At 34.0% G+C, this 17,010-nt stretch overlaps 1 protein-coding gene across 5 annotated transcripts in view; it reads left to right on the forward strand.

Moving 5' to 3' along the window:
* Window positions 1-17,010, forward strand: part of NR2C1 (nuclear receptor subfamily 2 group C member 1) — a 72,369-nt gene that overhangs the window by 42,073 nt on the left and 13,286 nt on the right. For all 5 annotated transcript variants that reach the window (XM_037845428.1, XM_037845430.1, XM_037845432.1 and 2 more), the window contains 5 exons: window positions 986-1,133; window positions 1,233-1,323; window positions 5,978-6,162; window positions 7,330-7,495; window positions 16,830-16,951. In XM_037845428.1, the coding sequence (XP_037701356.1) occupies window positions 986-1,133; window positions 1,233-1,323; window positions 5,978-6,162; window positions 7,330-7,495; window positions 16,830-16,951 (712 nt within the window). The remainder of the gene's footprint in view (window positions 1-985; window positions 1,134-1,232; window positions 1,324-5,977; window positions 6,163-7,329; window positions 7,496-16,829; window positions 16,952-17,010) is intronic.

Below are 17,010 nucleotides of genomic sequence, written 5' to 3' on the forward strand. Positions count from 1 at the left end.
TAAAGATTAAAGCAAACTGAAAGTGTGTTTACATTGACATGTTAAAATATATCAAATATTTATGCTTTTTAATTTAGTTTTCTAGCTAAAAATACAGGAATATGTTCATATGTATTTATTTTTCATTCATCTGACAAGTATTTATTGGCTGCCTGTGTGCCAAGTATGACTTTATAGTTTGAACTTGGCAAAAAGAAAAGCATAACTAACTAGATAACTGTTTACTTTTTAGCTAAACTCCTTAAGTGATCTGATTTTAATAAGATAATAACAATAGCTAACATTGATTGAACTCTTACTATGTGTGATACTGTGTTCACCATAGGTCTTATTTATTCTCACAGCAGTCTATGCAGTAAGTACTACTGTTACCCATTTTACATTTGAGTAAGAGAGAGGTTAAGTTAACTTGCCCAAGGTTACACAACTAATAAGTGGCAGAACTTGAATTTGTCCTGGCAGATTTTCTAGAAAATGAACTTTTGATAACTACACTATTTTGAAATAAAATTCCTATAAAATAAATGAAGCATATTGCCTATATTTTATAAATGAAGGCCAGGTAGTTCAATTGTTCCTCAAAAGTATCCCTGCCCTTAGCTAAAAAAAAAGATCTATCTTTGGTCTTTTGGCTCTCTCTAAGTATTATTTTCAGTTGATTAAATTTAATTTCATTTTTTAAAATATGTATATAAAATCTCCTACTTCACTTTTTCCTGCTTGACACCCACCTTTTAAAAATTGTGCATTTCTATCACAGGAGGGGAGGGGGAGACAAGAGAATGAGAGCTGCAGATTGGCCAGTTTTACTATTTTGAAGAAACTTTTTTTAATTTACAAATAATTTCTAAAGATTCATGATTATCTTTGGAGTTCAAGTATGGTGACCATGTCTCCTATTACCAGAACTGCAGACCTAGAGCTTACATTTATAATTGCCTATAAATTCTGCATTTTGATATAATAGTTTAACACATTCTTGTAGCTGTTCAGTGTGAAAGAAAACCCATTGAAGTATCACGAGAAAAATCTTCCAATTGTGCCGCTTCAACAGAAAAAATCTACATCCGAAAAGACCTTCGAAGCCCATTAGCTGCAACTCCAACTTTTGTAACAGATAGCGAAACTGCAAGGTATAGTAAACAAACAAACAACAACGTATATTAAGTAGCCAATCATTTGTTTTTCTTTCCAATGGAATTAAGGCTAAAATTTGTACTTATTTGTTACAGGTCAGCAGGACTGTTAGATTCAGGAATGTTTGTGAATATTCATCAGTCTGGAATAAAAACTGAGTCAACTGTGTTGATGACACCAGATAAGGTGTGTTTAGTACAATTAATTTAAAGCTTAAAATTTTTAAGCTTTTAAAAATTTTCCATTTTCTTTGTTCCCCATATCAGTTTGGTCAATTGAATCGGGTTTAAATAGTCCCTATTTCTCAAGTTGCCTTTTTTAACATAAATTGTTAGCTATTTGTTAGAAATGTTCATTATTCCACTAGAAAAATTATAGCTTCAGTGTGAAAGTGACAAACAGTTAAAAATCTTCCAAGTTTCTTTTCATTCATTTTGTAATAAAAGTCCTCAGGAAAAGAAATTTTAATAATATTGCAAAATTCTTAATATTCCTTTTGTGTTCACCTACAGATTTTTGTAGTACCCAAAAAACTTAACATTTTAATTTCAGGTAAAGAGAAATTCTTAGCACACCTGAATCAAACCATTGACTTGAGTCAAAAGTAGAAATAGGTTTTCAAGAGCTCTTTTCTTATACTGTGCACCCAAGTCATCTATTCTCTCAGAGTTTGGAGCAGTTCTTTATTAAGCAAGAAATTTGAAGGAAAGGATAGGTGTTTTTAGATTGAGCATGTAGAGATTCTGTAGTTTTCAGAAACCATTACGAGAATAAGAAGCAAAGATTTCTCTTGAAGATTCACATCTGAAAACACATTTCACGGAGCCTATAACCAAGATTTCTTTCTCTCAACCTGTAATGTGATTTGGTTTTACATAACCTATAAGGATATTCAACGTACTCATTCCCAGATTTGTGTTATATTTGTTGCTTGATACATTAAGGCACAATAAATACTTTAGGATTCTGGAATCAGATTTCATCTGCCACTTTACTAGCTGCTAACCTTAAGCAAGTTGTTTGACCTCTCAGTGCCTCAGTTTCCTCATCTGTAAAATTGGGATAAGAGTGTCTACTTAACAGTTTGTGTTTTAGCATGTAGTTATTGGAGATTTGCCTCTTACCATACATTTGGGAATTATAAGATTTCACTTAGTCTTGTCTTCATGATTCAAGTTTCAAATGGTAGGTGTAATATTTCATTGAACTGTTCACTCCTTTAGAAAGGGAAGGGAACTGAGTTTTGTTATTTTTGTATTTTTGTTTTTTTGGGGGAAACCACTATTGGCCCAAAATAGCACTGTGCTTTTATGTTTCTCTTTTTATTAAATTGTTATAACAACCCTGTGTGGTAATTTTCTCTGACATATGGTCCCAAACTGTCAAGTAACAAGACAACATCTTTCCACTCTATTGTGTTGCCTAAAAGTCTTTAATGGGAAAAACTTAAAAATCTTGTTAGATAGGCTCATTACTAGATGGAAGAGAAAACTCATTGATTCATTTAAATGAATGTGCATTCCTCCCCACATTCTCCAGTAGCATAAAGTTAATTTTTTTCTTTGAAAATTTAGATCTATATAACTTCAAAAATATATGAGCTTCCAAGTTTTACTTGAAAATTGGAATGCTTAAAAATTGTCATTGTTTTTACTCATATGTAAGCAAGCTTTTGGAGCAGTGGTTAAGAGCATGGGATTTAGAGTCAGAAAGACCCACTTCCCACCCTGCCTCCTCTGTTTACTACTTGGAGTGACTGTGAATAATTCTCCTTGTCAGTAATATGGGATGATGATTCCTGTTTCACAGAGTAGTTGTAAAGATTAAATGAAATGTGTATATAAATAGTGATCATGAAAAGCCCTCAGTAGCTGTTAGAGTTAGTTATTCAGTAAGTGATTCTGGGATGATTGATTAATTTGCAGGAGGGACAAAAATAGTTTTATTCTCCTCACTCACCGGAATCAATTTCAGATAAATTAAGAGAATTGATATAACAACTGGAACATCAGAAAACATGTATTTTCTTAGGATTAAGAAAACTAAAAACAAAATCATATAGGAAAGTATTTCTAGGAAGATACCATTTAGGGGTCCTGTCAGTAGGCCATAGAAGCCCACTTGAGGGACCATTTACTAGGTTAGGATGGGATAATTTGAGCATCAAAAAAAGAATGATTGTAATAAATTCAAACATATTACATATGTAAAAATCTATAAATTTAAAATGATATTCAAATAACGCATTTGTCAGCCATTAGAAGTTGCTAAGGTACCAACTCATTACTATGAAAAGTGATAAAGGGAGTAAAAAGCACTTACCTGCTTTTCTTGTACAAATTATAGTTCTTAGTAATCAAAGAGTTAAGAGAAAGAATTATAGCTACCTAGTACAGGAAGAATATACACATCAAGACACTAATTGATAGGGAAAATATGCAATTGTCTATATCTTTTTTGTCATATATAGAATATAACATATATACACAGAAGTGATAACTTTCCAAGTGCAGTTTAACAGGTAGTTAGAGAGCAAATTTCAAAGAATGTTATGGGTTACAGTTCCACAGTTTCAGTTATTTTCTTGTGAAAAAATAACATATATACAAAAAGATAACATCTTTCAAAGTATGATTTAACAAGTAGTTATATAGGAAATTTCCAAAAATATTATGAGTTATAGCATCATAGTTATAGTTATTTCCTTATTGTGAAATATAACATATACAAAAAGGTGGTAACTTACAAATTGCAATTTAAAAAGGAGCTATAGAACAAATTTTAAAGGATGCTATGGGTTATACTTCCACCATTTCATTTCTTTCCTTCTATCCTAATACTCTAGCAACTAAGAGGAAGAAAATTATATAGAGATTCAGTATTCATAATTCTTTGTTAAATTCTACGTTGTCTGTTGCTTCCCCTTCTTCTAGTTTAATCACTTTCCTGAACTTCAGGGATATCTAGGCAGTGACCACCCTAACGTGTTCATGTTGAAAAGGGGTGTCAACTTTACATGAAAAGGGGACACATCTGGTAGATGTTCTTCAAGAGGCTATTGCCTCTGGGTTTTGAGACTTAGCTGGCATAGGAGTTCTCTGAAGGATTTAAGTTTCTAAAGAATAAACTTAAAATGAGTGAAACTTTTATAGAGTCTCAGATAGGGATCTGGGTATTCTTTAGGGTTTTCGGGACTACTGTTGACTTGGGCTTATCACACTGTAGTCATTTAGTGTATCTGGGTGAAGCTTGCATAGGAGTAACCTCCAAAACAGCCTCTTGACTCTATTTGAATTCTCTTAGCCACTGATACCTTATTTTGTTGCCTCTCCTTTCCCCCTTTTGGTTAAAAAGGCATTCTCAGTCCCTCGATGTCAGGGTCAGGCTCACTCCCAGAGTCCGTGTCCTACGTCTCCAGGGAGACTCACCTTGTGGTTGGCAGGGGGGTGGGAGGAGTACCATCTGGCATCAAGGGGAGAGTGATGAATTTATTTGCAGACTTAGGTTTAAAAAGAGAAAGTCCACGTTTGAGCAACAAAAGAGGTTCTCTGGAGGTGACTCCTGGGCATAATTATAGGTGGGCTTAGCCTCCCCTTTACAACTGTAAGTTTCACCAGACCAAGCATTGTGATTGAGGGCTTGACTTATAAAGTAGGGGGTTCCTAAGTTCTATGTCATGTCCACACTAATCCATCCATATCTCCCATTATCATCATTTAGTTGTACTAACTTCATCACTCTCCATTTTAAACAATTCTTGTGACCCAAAACACCTCATAGTTCTTTTCAGCCCTTAATTATTTGTCGCTAGTATTTGTGTTGTACTAGTATTCCTATTAATTATGGTCCCTACTATGCTATAGGTAGATTTTTCCCGTATACCATTCTGTTGTCAACTCTCTGTACTAGTGTCATGCCTTAGAAGTATATCATGCAAACACCTATCTATATTTGTCATGCTGGTCTGTGGGATATATGCCTTTAAGCAACCCCTTTCAATCCTATTCACCTTCAATACAGCTCTGATTCTTATAATCTCATCAACAAGCAATCATCACCCCTATACATTCCCACACCTTTGAATTCACCATCATTAACATATCTGAACATATTAGATTATCATATTCACCCTTACTAGCTTCTGTCTACAACTAGGTCCCCAATATTCTACATTATAAGGCATTGATTTTACCTTGTTCAGGGAGTTCATAGAAGTGATAACGTACAGTGTCTCTCTTTTGTGTCTAAGACCTATATCTTAAACATATAAATAAAATTTTCAAATCTATTAAAAACAGTGAAGACAAAAATGGATACACAATTTCTTTTTCATTTTTATATTCACAACATTTTACACAGTACTTGGTAAGAGTTGACATCTTAAAAAAAACCGTTCAGTAATACATTTGCCTTTTGTTTCATTTTCACTAGCATTGATTTTACTACATTCTATACAACATTCCAGTTTGGATACTAAGTTTTGGAAATTATTAGAATAATTATTAAAATTATTAGAAGTTTAATGCTAAAAAAATTTGAAAGATCATCTAATTTAACTGTCCTTTTACAGAGGAAGGGATTGAGATGTGGATAGCTTAGCCGTTCAGTGCAGGTTTGGTTTAACGTAACTTTTGTATTACATTTCTTAAAAAAATACTTGATTTTTTTTCAACTTGCATTTTCAAAAAAAGTTTTGAGCTCTTTGACTTCACTTTCTAGTTTTCATCTATCTTAATTAGATTACATTTTGGCATTTCATAATCTAGAATTGCATGTTTCAGATTTTAAAGATTTTCAATACCAGTTTGCAGAATTTTAATACCTTTGTTCTTTTTTAAAGGCTGAATCATGTCAGGGAGATTTAAGTACATTGGCCAGTGTGGTTACATCATTAGCGAATCTTGGAAAAACTAAAGATCTTTCTCAAAATAGTAATGAAATGTCTGTGATTGGAAACTTAAGCAATGGTGATACCTCTTTGTGTGAATTTCATCAAGAAATTCAAACCAATGGTGATGTTTCAAGGTAAGTCTGTTTTGAACTTGTGTTTTTTGCCTATGTGTCCTTTAGCATTTCTTAAAATATTTTATGTTAAATACTGTTTATAGACATTTCAGAAAGCAAGCATTTCTATTAGACAGTTAGAAAATGTGAGTCATAATCAGCTGTTTAATAGTTTAATACGTTCAACAGGTTACATTCTAGATAACAAAAGCAATAATTGAAATTTTTAAATGTTAGAAATTTAGTCTTAAAGTTTAGGAATTTTTTTTCCCTGTAAAGGTAATTTGTGTCTGACATTTTAAATATTTTAGTTGCCAAATTTTATCTTTTGTTTATGTAGAATGAAACATTTTTATTATTAGGCAGTCATTTTGATTTTTTCCCCCTAATGTCTAAGCACGAAAATAAATTAGTTTGAATTAACTACAGTTTTAAGGTACTTTTCAGGAATCTAGTATCAGACTTCTTTTTTTCATTCTCCATATTAATATTTAGGATAGAGAAACCAAATTTCTTCTAGCTTTTCCCACACTTATTTATCATTTAAAATATTGAAGAGATTGCATTTAAGAGTCTCAGTAAGTACTTTGTTGAACATGAGATATCACAGAACTCTTGAAGTCATCTCAGCGAAAAATATAGGAAAGTATTTTGAATAATTATTTGCTAGCTTTAACAATTTATCATCCTAATCTCAAATACTTATTGTAATCACAAGTTTAAAAATATTCTTTGAATTTTTAAGTAAAAATAAAACCTCTCTGTATTATATAGAATACAGTAAAGTCAGCATAAGTTCTTACTCTTGTTCTTTTTTAAATATCTTCCATATGTAAAGTAAGTGAGCTGATATCCTATAGTGTCAAATGCATGTTTTAAAAGCACATTTTCATACCAATGTATATGGATTTTTCTCTCCCTAATTTATATAATATTTTAAAAGTGATTTTAATTCTCTGATAATACATTAATATGATAATATTCTTTTTCAAGCTGTATGTATGAAGTTTAATCTGTTGCTTTTGGAGAGGGTCATAGATATCACTGAAATGGAGTGCTCAATGATATACGAAAATGCTATTTTCTAAACATTTTTAAAGGGTAAAATCTTAATTCCAGAACTTTGCATAGAATTTTAATTTTATTGTGGAGATTGAACAAGCTCACAGCTGTGATGTCTCCCTCTAGGGCATTTGACACTCTTGCAAAAGCATTGAATCCTGGAGAGAGCACAACCTGTCAGAACTCAGTAGAGGGCATGGAAGCAAGCGTACACCTAATTGCTGGAGATTCAAGCATAAATTACATCGAAAAAGAGGGGCCACTTCTCAGTGATTCACATGTAGCTTTCAGGGTACTTCCTATGTATATTTTTAATTTTTATGTTATATTATCATCCAATTTTATTTTAATCTTTCAAAAATCAAAATATAGTCATTGTTCTTTTAAAGTCAAAAACTCCTGATGGAATGTCAAAACAGCAGTTAAGATATGTACATATGGCTATAGTAATAATATTGGCATCTTTTTATTATAGCTATAATGGTAATTAAAGGGTTCAAATCTATAAAAGTTAGCTTTTAGAATTCTTTAAGTATTAGCATTCATGATATGTTTAATGTACTGCTTTTGTTTTCAATGTGTAGCTGCTGCTTCTTTAGTGTGAACCATATCTAACACAAAGATATTTTGCTCTGACTATGGTAACTGCAAAGAACCCCATGTATTATGTATTACTCTAATTAGCTAGCTCTCACCATTATTTTAAGAAGGTAGACATTTTATAATACATTTTAACTTTTGTTTTTAACATTTTACACTTGTTAACCACTTTAGGCAAGGTATCCTGATTTCTTTTTTGGTCCCCTGAAGATACTCATTTATGATGGAAACAATTCATGTAGAATACTAGAAAGTCATTGATTTCATCATTCAAGTAATGTTTGGACCAGAGCTATAGATGTATCATTGAAGCCTTACATTAATACACTGCTATTTTGACCTCTCCATCTTGACCACTCTGAATCTTTGTTCTGCCAGTTCTGGGTACTATTAGCAAATTGTATGCAAAGGGATTGAAAGTATTACAGTATAAGACAGTCCTGGAATATCTGAGGGTAGTTATAATTTTACTATGGATTTCTTATGAAAATATGCACTGTTATCAAATTCTTTTGTATATTACTGGTAGAAATGATGAACCCAGAAAAATCTAATATTGGATAAAACTGCATATGGTAAATTTTGTATTTGCAATATTTGACTTGGTAGAAATATAGCCACAGAGAAAACTTAGTGACTTTAATAATTGCTATAAGTTGGTATAGTCAGTAAAAGATTTCAGTGATACAAATCTTCATGTAAAATTTTACCAAAGATAATTTATATGGAAAAAATACAAATGTTTTGTTTATACTACATAGGAAAATATGTTAATGGTAGTATAAGAAAAGGCAATGGGAATAATCATCAGTATCCTTAAAATCTATGGTAGCTGCTATGGACAAGGGTAGAGCAAGCCAAAACTGTCCCATTGCTCCCTCTTATTCTAAATAAAAGAGTTTCTTTGTCTTCCCATGTTTTTTTCTTTATTTAAGTGTGGAGGAAGGATATAGTATAAATGAGGTGATGTAATGTAGGAGGACCCATGGCAAGGAAAAAGGAGAGTACTTTCTATAGAAAGTAGAAGTAGTCACCTTTTTTATCACTGATGTTGGTCCTCAACATTGTTGATTCTTTCAAATACATGTTCCGGAAAGGCAAATTAGAACATTGTTTTGTTTCTGTAATTGCCTTTTCTTTGATCCATCTTTGACTTATTGTACTTTGGGTGTCCTCAGAGTTCAGCACTGTAGTTTCTTGCTCCCCTGTAAAGGACAATTCTTACTTTCTCTGATTCTTATTTATAGCCCTATGAAGTCAAGAGTTTTACTTTTCAGTGATTTCTCTTCTGAGTTCCTAGAGTACTTTCATGATTGTTTCTCTCATTAAGGTTTTCTGGCCATGGGTTTTAAGACCCAACATCTGTAATCAAGTAACTCAATCATCTCTTAATTCCTGGGCTAAAAAGCATTTTCTCTCATGCATTTTTATGGTACAGTGTAGTTTGCAGCTTATTTTCACTTACATTCTTTCATTTAGCCTCACCATAATCTGTGGAAGTAGTTAAGATTTTTATTCTTATTTTGTGGATGAGGGAAGAGACTTGGAGGTTTTCTGTGTCTTGTTCAATGTAATCCGGGTAGTAAAGAGAAATAGTCTAATAATGAAACTTGCATTTTGACTCTAAAGAATCTAGGACAATATTAATATTTTATATTTTTACTAAACTTCATACTTTATAGTGTGATTTCATATTCCTTATCTCACTTGCTTTTTACAATTGCCATATAGTAAAAATCAAGGTAGATAGTATTTCCATTTTGGAAAAAAGTATATGAGACAAAAGTAAGGTGATTTCCAAACTTGTTCTTCTCTTATGTTTATTATCTCAGTATTCGAATCACAGTTTTTCTAGTGATCTGTGTTTGCAACTCAGTCATCCCCAATCTATCTCCCTGTGCTTCACTCTCCTCCACTCCATACTAAATCCTAATTTCTCCCTTCCTCTTTATTCCCATTGGCATGTTTCAGTAGTATTTTTTGCTTCCAGTTTCCCTTTTCCATTTTGTCCCCCCACTGGTACCACCAGAGTGATACTTGTTTAAGATCTATGTCACTTTTCTACTTCAAAATTTTGAAAGCTTTCCATTGTCCACAGGCCCTATAGGATCAAGATCAGTCTCCATAGCATGACCTTTTAGGCCCTCCACATTCCAATACAACTGCCCATCATTTCTCAGACATGCCTTTCCCTTTATTAGCCCTTTCTATAACTCATTTTGTTCTCATTTTATTCCTCTACTGAGACTACAGCTTGAGCTTTGTGTGGGTCTCAGTAAACAGTTAATGAATGAATGACTAACCCAGGGTCACACAAGTAATTAAAAATTGGGGAGTAGAATCCAGATCTCCTAAATCAAATCCAATGATTTTTTTTAAAAAAGCTATATGATGCAACCTGTTATAAGAATTACATACACAGACTTTGTGCTGGAAAGGTAATTGCAGAGGCAAGTAATAACTTCTAAAATCAACAGTCATACAGAGTTTTTGTCAACACTCTTGAAAAAAAAAAGCTCGATATATTAAAAATGTTTTTAATTTGAAAATTTGTATAATTTGGTTGATAAATCTAAAGGTCCACAGGTATTTTAAGAATACTTGAAAATCTTTGTAGCAAAAACCCAACTTCTTTGTATAGAGGAAGAAGTCTTTGTCTTTCAGTTTGAAAGACTTGTTCAGTGTATTTTTCATCTTCAGCCAATGTCATTTTTCTAATTCATAATACTAAAGGTGTATCTTGCTTTAAGAACATTAAGTATCTAAAAGAGATAAATTACAGGGCATTTCTTCCCTTTATAAAATAATCCAACAGTATTGATTTAAATAATGAGCTCCTCTAGTGTATGTCTCAAATGATTTCAATTTTATGATAAAGCAGGGAAAGTTTTCAGGGTTACCACCACTGTTGTAAGAATCAAAGTACATGTGTATCTTTTAGCTCTTATATCCAATTTTTACATGTTACAATATTTTATTTGTTTAAAGGCAATGTTAAGCTATTTAGCAAAGGATATTCTCTGTTGTTGCTTTATTCTCACCACCACCCCCCAAAAAAACCAGTAACCTTTGGTAATTCCCATAATTTTTCAGGCATTTTTTTCCCCGCTCACCTTGGGCAAGTTATAAAAAGATATGATAGTTCCCAATTGTTGTTTGGTTTGTTTTATTTTGTTTTGTTTTACATTTTATTTTGAAATAAATTCAAAGTTATAGGAACAGTTGCAAAAACAGTACAAACCCCATACACAGAATTCCAGCATTCCCTGACCCCCACCCCCGATACCCCGATCCACTAACTTTAACATGTTGTCACACTGCTATTTCTTTCCCTCCCTGCCTTCCTCCCTCCCTCCCTCTCTCCCTATCATCCATCATCTATTGCTCTGTCTTCTGAACATATGAGAGCTAGCTGCACACATCCTTGAACAAACACTATAATTCACATATACAATTCCCATGAACAAGAACATTCTTTTTTGCAATCCCATTAAGCGCAGCTAAGAAGTACAAGAGATTCAACAATGATACAAAGCTTACATTCTATATTTCCTTTTCCTTATGTCTCAACTGTGTCCCTTTGAGCCTCCTGTCTTCCATCCTCAGATCCCCTCCAGGGTCATCCTTGGCATTCAGTTGTCATCTATTTAGACTGTCTTTTTTTTTTTTCCCCCCTCAATTGTGGAAACATATATACAGCCTAAATCTTCCCATTCCCCCCCTCCCTAGCATTCCATTAGTGGGATTAATCCCATTTAGAATGTTGTAATGCTGTCACCTTCCCACCATCCACTACTAGAAATTTCCCTTCACCTCAAACAGCAACCCTACACTCATTTCTTAACTCCCCATTGCCCCTTCCCCCATTTCTCTTAACCCATACTCTACTTTTCGTCTCTATGGTCATATTCTCTGATAATTTCTTTGTGTTTACTGTGGGGCTTAAAATTAAACTCTTGAATCCGTAACAATCTTGTTTTCCTTTGATACCAACTTAATTTCAATAGGGCACATAAACTATGTACCTATACTCCTCCATTCCCTCACCTTTATATAGTTCCTGTCAAAAATTACATATTTTACATTGAGTTCAAAACCACTGATTTGTCATTAGAGTTTGTGTATTTTATATTATGTAGGAAGTAAATAGTGGAGTTACAATTCAAAAATTATTGACTTCTATTTGTATTCCATTGTGGTCAGAGATTGTGCTTTGAATATGTTCAATTTTTTTTTTTTTTTTTTTTTAATGTTTATTGAGGCTTGTTTTATGTCCCAGCATATGGTCCATTCTGGAGAAAGATCCGTGATCACTAGAGAAAAATGAGTGTCCTGGTGATTTGGGATGTAAGGTTCTATATGTGTCTGTTAAAATTTTCTATATCTCTTTCTCCTTTCTTTGTTTCTCTGTCGGTAGGGCTCCCTTTAGTATCTGAAGTAGGGCAGGTCTTTTATTGGCAAAGTCTCTCAGCATTTGTTTGTCTGTGAAAAATTTAAGCTCTCCTTCAAATTTGCAGGAGAGTTTTGCTGGATAAAGTATTCTTGGTTGGAAATTTTTCTCTCTCAGAGTTTTAAATACGTCATGCCACTGCCTTCTTGCCTCCATGGTGGCTGCTGAGTAGTCACAACTTAGTTTTATGTTGTTTCCTTTGTATGTGGTGAATTGCTTTTCTCTTGCTGCTTTCAGAACTTGCTCCTTCTCTTCAGTATTTGAGAGTCTGATCAGAATATGTCTTGGAGTGGGTTTATTTGTATTTATTCTATTTGGAGTTTGCGGGGCATTTATGCTTTGTGTATTTATATTGTGTAGAAGGTTTGGGAAGTTTTCCCCAACAATTTCTTTGAATACTCTTTCTAGACCTTTACCCTTCTCTTCCCCTTCTGGGACACCAATGAGTCTTAAATTTGGATGTTTTATTTTATCTGAGATCTTTCGATTTTTTCGATTTTTTTCTCCATTCTTTTGTTCTTTCATTTTCTGTTCAGTGGACCTGTAGGACACTGAGTCGTTGTTCAACTTCCTCTAATCTTGTATTATGAGTATCCAGAGTCTTTTTAATTTGGCCAACAATTTCTTTTATTTCCATAAGATCTTCTGTTTTTTTATTTAATCTTGCAATTTCTTCTTTATGCTCTTCTAGGGTCTTCTATATGTCCCTTTTATCCTGCTCCATGGTCTTCTTCATGTCTTTTATATCCTATGCCATATTTTCGTTCCTTGATTGTAATTGTTTGATTAATTGTGCCAAGTACTGTGTCTCTTCTGATATTTTGATTTGGGTGTTTGGGATCGGTATCTCCATATCGTCTGGTTTTATCATATGCATTAAGATTTTCTGTTGTTTTTGGCCTCTTGGCATTTGCTTTGCTTCATAGGGTTCTTTCAAGTTGTAAATAAAAAATGCCAATCTAATTTTTCAGAAATACAAGTTGGTGACGTACACTTTCTCCAACTAACCAGCAGATGGCATCTGTGAGTCACCTATACCCCTCAAGTCAGTTTTCCCCGACTCTCTATGTGGTGTGTGGGGAAATGATTTTTGTGGGGTTCAGTTGGTGAACTCAGTTTGGGTGTGTTGCTGGAGCCGACCGCCCTGAATGTGGGGCGTGTGTCTGGGTGGTTAGGCAAGCAGGGCAGCTTTAATATTCAAACCTCCCAGGTGTTCCTGGAGATTCAAGGCTGTTGCAAGAGTCTAAGCCTTCATTTCCGTTTTGCCCCAGATTTTCTCTGTCACTGACCCACAAACCACCGGCACTGATGTAGCGTCCCTGGGTTTTCTGAGCAGGCCCCCCTTCTCAGCTGTGACCTTCCAGGACCTCCGCTGAGGGGCCGTGCAGGGGCGCTCTCTGCCTGATGCAAAGATTAGCCTACAGTTCTTTACTGGTGTAAGTTCTGAGTGAAAGGCAGATAGTAGAGGTGGGCCCTACCCCTTTCCTCTTAGAGAAGATAGACGCCTTAAGGGGAGGTTATTAGCATTTCAATGGTCTCTCTCTGCCTGTGCCACACCCCTGTCTGGGTCACAGAACTGGGAACTGAAAATGGCTGAGGCTTTCTCCACTGAGTCGAAAAAGGAACAGAGCTAGTCCTAGGCGACCCTCCGGCTCTCCAAGGTCAGTCGTCACCCAGAGCCTCTGTCTGCTTGTTGGGGATTCATACCTCGTAGTGAGCAGTTCACACTCGCTAATTAAAAACCCAGTTGGAGCTCAGCTGAGCTATATTCGCTTGCTGGGAGAAAGCTTCTCTCTGACACCATGAGGCTTTGTAGCTCGGGCTGTGGGGGAGGGGTCTCCCGATTTGGATCCGCAGTTCTTACTTACAGGTTTTATGCTGTGATCTCGGGCATTCCTCCCAATTCAGGTTGGTGTATGATGAGTGGACAGTCACGGATGTCCCCCTGCAGTTATTCTGGATTATTTGCTAGTTGTTTCTGGTATTTTTTTAGCTGTTCCAGGGGGACTATTTAGCTTCCACTCCTCTCTATGCCTCCATCTTGGATACTCCCAAATTGTTTTTTATATACTTATGTTTAGAAACAGTTTCAGCCTAATAATTATGTTTAAGATGCTTGATATTTGCTTGCCTTCAAATCTCTTAAAAATTGTCTTAGGTAATTGTATTTTAATTTTCTGCTCCACCATAAATTTCTCAAACTTTTAAAAACTATACTTCTTGAGCAGAGAGTTTCAACTGTAAATTGCCCTATTGTTTTATTATTTGGCACCATTTATAAACAGGTAAACCATGTGTAGCTAATATTGAACTGAAGCAGTTAGTAATTTTTGCACTTTTATCTAACACTCTAGAGAGCTTTTAAATCATTTTAACATTGAAAACCTTTTACTCTGTTTCTGTTCATGGACACCTTTGAGAATATGACAACAGCTATATATTCATTCCCCAGAAAAATATAAATGGGCACATCCATATAATCCCTACTCTATATAAACTTTAATCAGTGTCACTAAAACCAAGAGTATTATGACAAAAACCTTCATCCATTATGTTTTTAAATATACAGGTAGAATCTCATTTTTAAAAGATTGATGGGATAGGATCTCAGAAGAGCTATGTGGTTTTCAAACTTCATTGTGATTTCTTTTAAGAGTTCACAAATATGACTCCTGAATAAAAATATTACTGGCATGTAAATAGAACCTTCAGCAATCCTGTTAAATCCTTCTAAGTAAAATTCCTATAATATATATTTGTTACCAAGAAACAGCAGAATGAAATCAATTTGACTTATTAATATTTCTCTCTTTTCCAAGATATTTGTTTACAAATATTTAGTGCCTATAAAGAATGGACTGGGATGAAAGGACTGTACGAAACAGTTGTTAATAATAATCGTATGTTGGTAGTTTGGGATATGGGCAATTCTCACACCACCTAATGTTCTCCATTTTCCAAGGTTTCTTTGATGAATTGTTTATGCTGATGGATTTTTTTTTCTAGTTGAAAAAATCCATTATTTTTTCTAGTTTGAAAAAATCCATCATTTGAAAGAATGATTAGTTAAGGCCTTTTTGAAACTGCTTCCTTTATCATTCTTTAAAAATTATTTTAAATTCTGTGCACATGAAATATACGAAAGTGTTCTTAATGACAAAAATTCAAGAGATACATAAATAAATAGAATAAAACATGAAAACCCTACCTACCCCATCCCAAAGGAAGCCACTATTAACTGTGTGCCTTCTGTCCTTTTTATGTATATAAAATTGTATGTGCACACACACTTTTTAACATAAATTGGATCATCTACGTATTGTTCTGCGATTTTTTCCACTTAGATGCCTGTGAGATGTTTTTTCTGTGCCATTACATATCAGTTTATCTTATTAATTTTAATACCTATAAAATATTCTATGGTATGGCTTATTCATTTCCCTAGTGATGGAAATTTGGGTTATTGCTAGTATTTACTTTCACTTTCACTATTAGAAGTAGTTCTATAGTGGACATCCATATACATGTCTTTTTGTGCTTGCGTGCAAGAATTTTTCTGGAATATTTAGAAGTGCATTATTAGTTAACAGGATTTACTCATTTTTAAAAATTAAATTAGATCAGCAGTGTGTGCATACTTGTTTCCCTATATCCTCATCTACACTTAATATTATTGATCATTTCAATCATTTTAAAGTAGAAAAAAGTTTTTCTTCTAGATGACTTTACATTTCATTTGAAGCAATGAATGTTCTATTTAATTTTTGAAAATGCTTTAGAAGTATTTTGTTGTAGAATATTTTATTTTCAACAGTACTCACACATTTAAACTAATTACCTGAGTCAGCAGTACAAACCGACAGCCTGTGAGTAGTACAGCCACAGACATGTTTTATATTATCTGCACATTGTTTCAAAAAATACTTTTTAAATTAATACTAACTTTTTTACATGGGAAGGTTTCACTTAGAGTCTGCTTTTTGAAAAATGGAAAAGAGCTGGCAATATTGAGCCCAAATTCCCATGTTTTCAAAGTGCTGAATTCAAGTCACAGTCAACTCCATTAGCTGGGAACTTGCTTTTCTCAGTTGGCACCATTGGGCCTGCTTCACTCATTATTCTCCTAGCCCTGTAACCATTTGAATTTGTGAACCCTGTAGCCTAAATGAAAGCAAGACTTATCTTACAGGATTGCTAATTAAACTCAGTTTTTTGCATGCTATTATTTATTAAGGGAGGGAGGAAAGAAGAAAAGCACATTGCTAGACCAAGATAGGAAATAACTTTTTAAAGCACAACCAGATAATATCATGGTTGGCATTTATTAAGTGGGGTTCTACGTGTCTGAACACTGTGTTATTAGAAACTATGGTCTACTAAATGGTAGACCATAGTCTACCAATACTAATATGGTCCTTATTGATAACTATAAAATCCAGGGACTTGTTGTATTTTTTGCTGAATATATTTGAAAGACTCATTTCATGTGTTATGTTTACATTTAACTTTTTCAAAGAAGTGATAATTTGGAACTTTCAGTCCTAAGATAATTCACCTAAATCCCTGTTCACACTAGCTCACCATGCCTTCTCCTATGCCTGAGTACCTGAATGTGCACTACATTGGGGAGTCTGCCTCCAGACTGCTGTTCTTGTCAATGCACTGGGCACTTTCGATTCCTTCCTTCCAGGCTCTAGGGTGAGTGTTTTCAAGTCCTTGGATATAAATATGATTTGTGTAGTGCAAATGTATATTGA

This window comes from Choloepus didactylus, chromosome 8 (genome assembly GCF_015220235.1).
Source record: "Choloepus didactylus isolate mChoDid1 chromosome 8, mChoDid1.pri, whole genome shotgun sequence".
Lineage (NCBI taxonomy): Eukaryota > Metazoa > Chordata > Mammalia > Pilosa > Megalonychidae > Choloepus > Choloepus didactylus.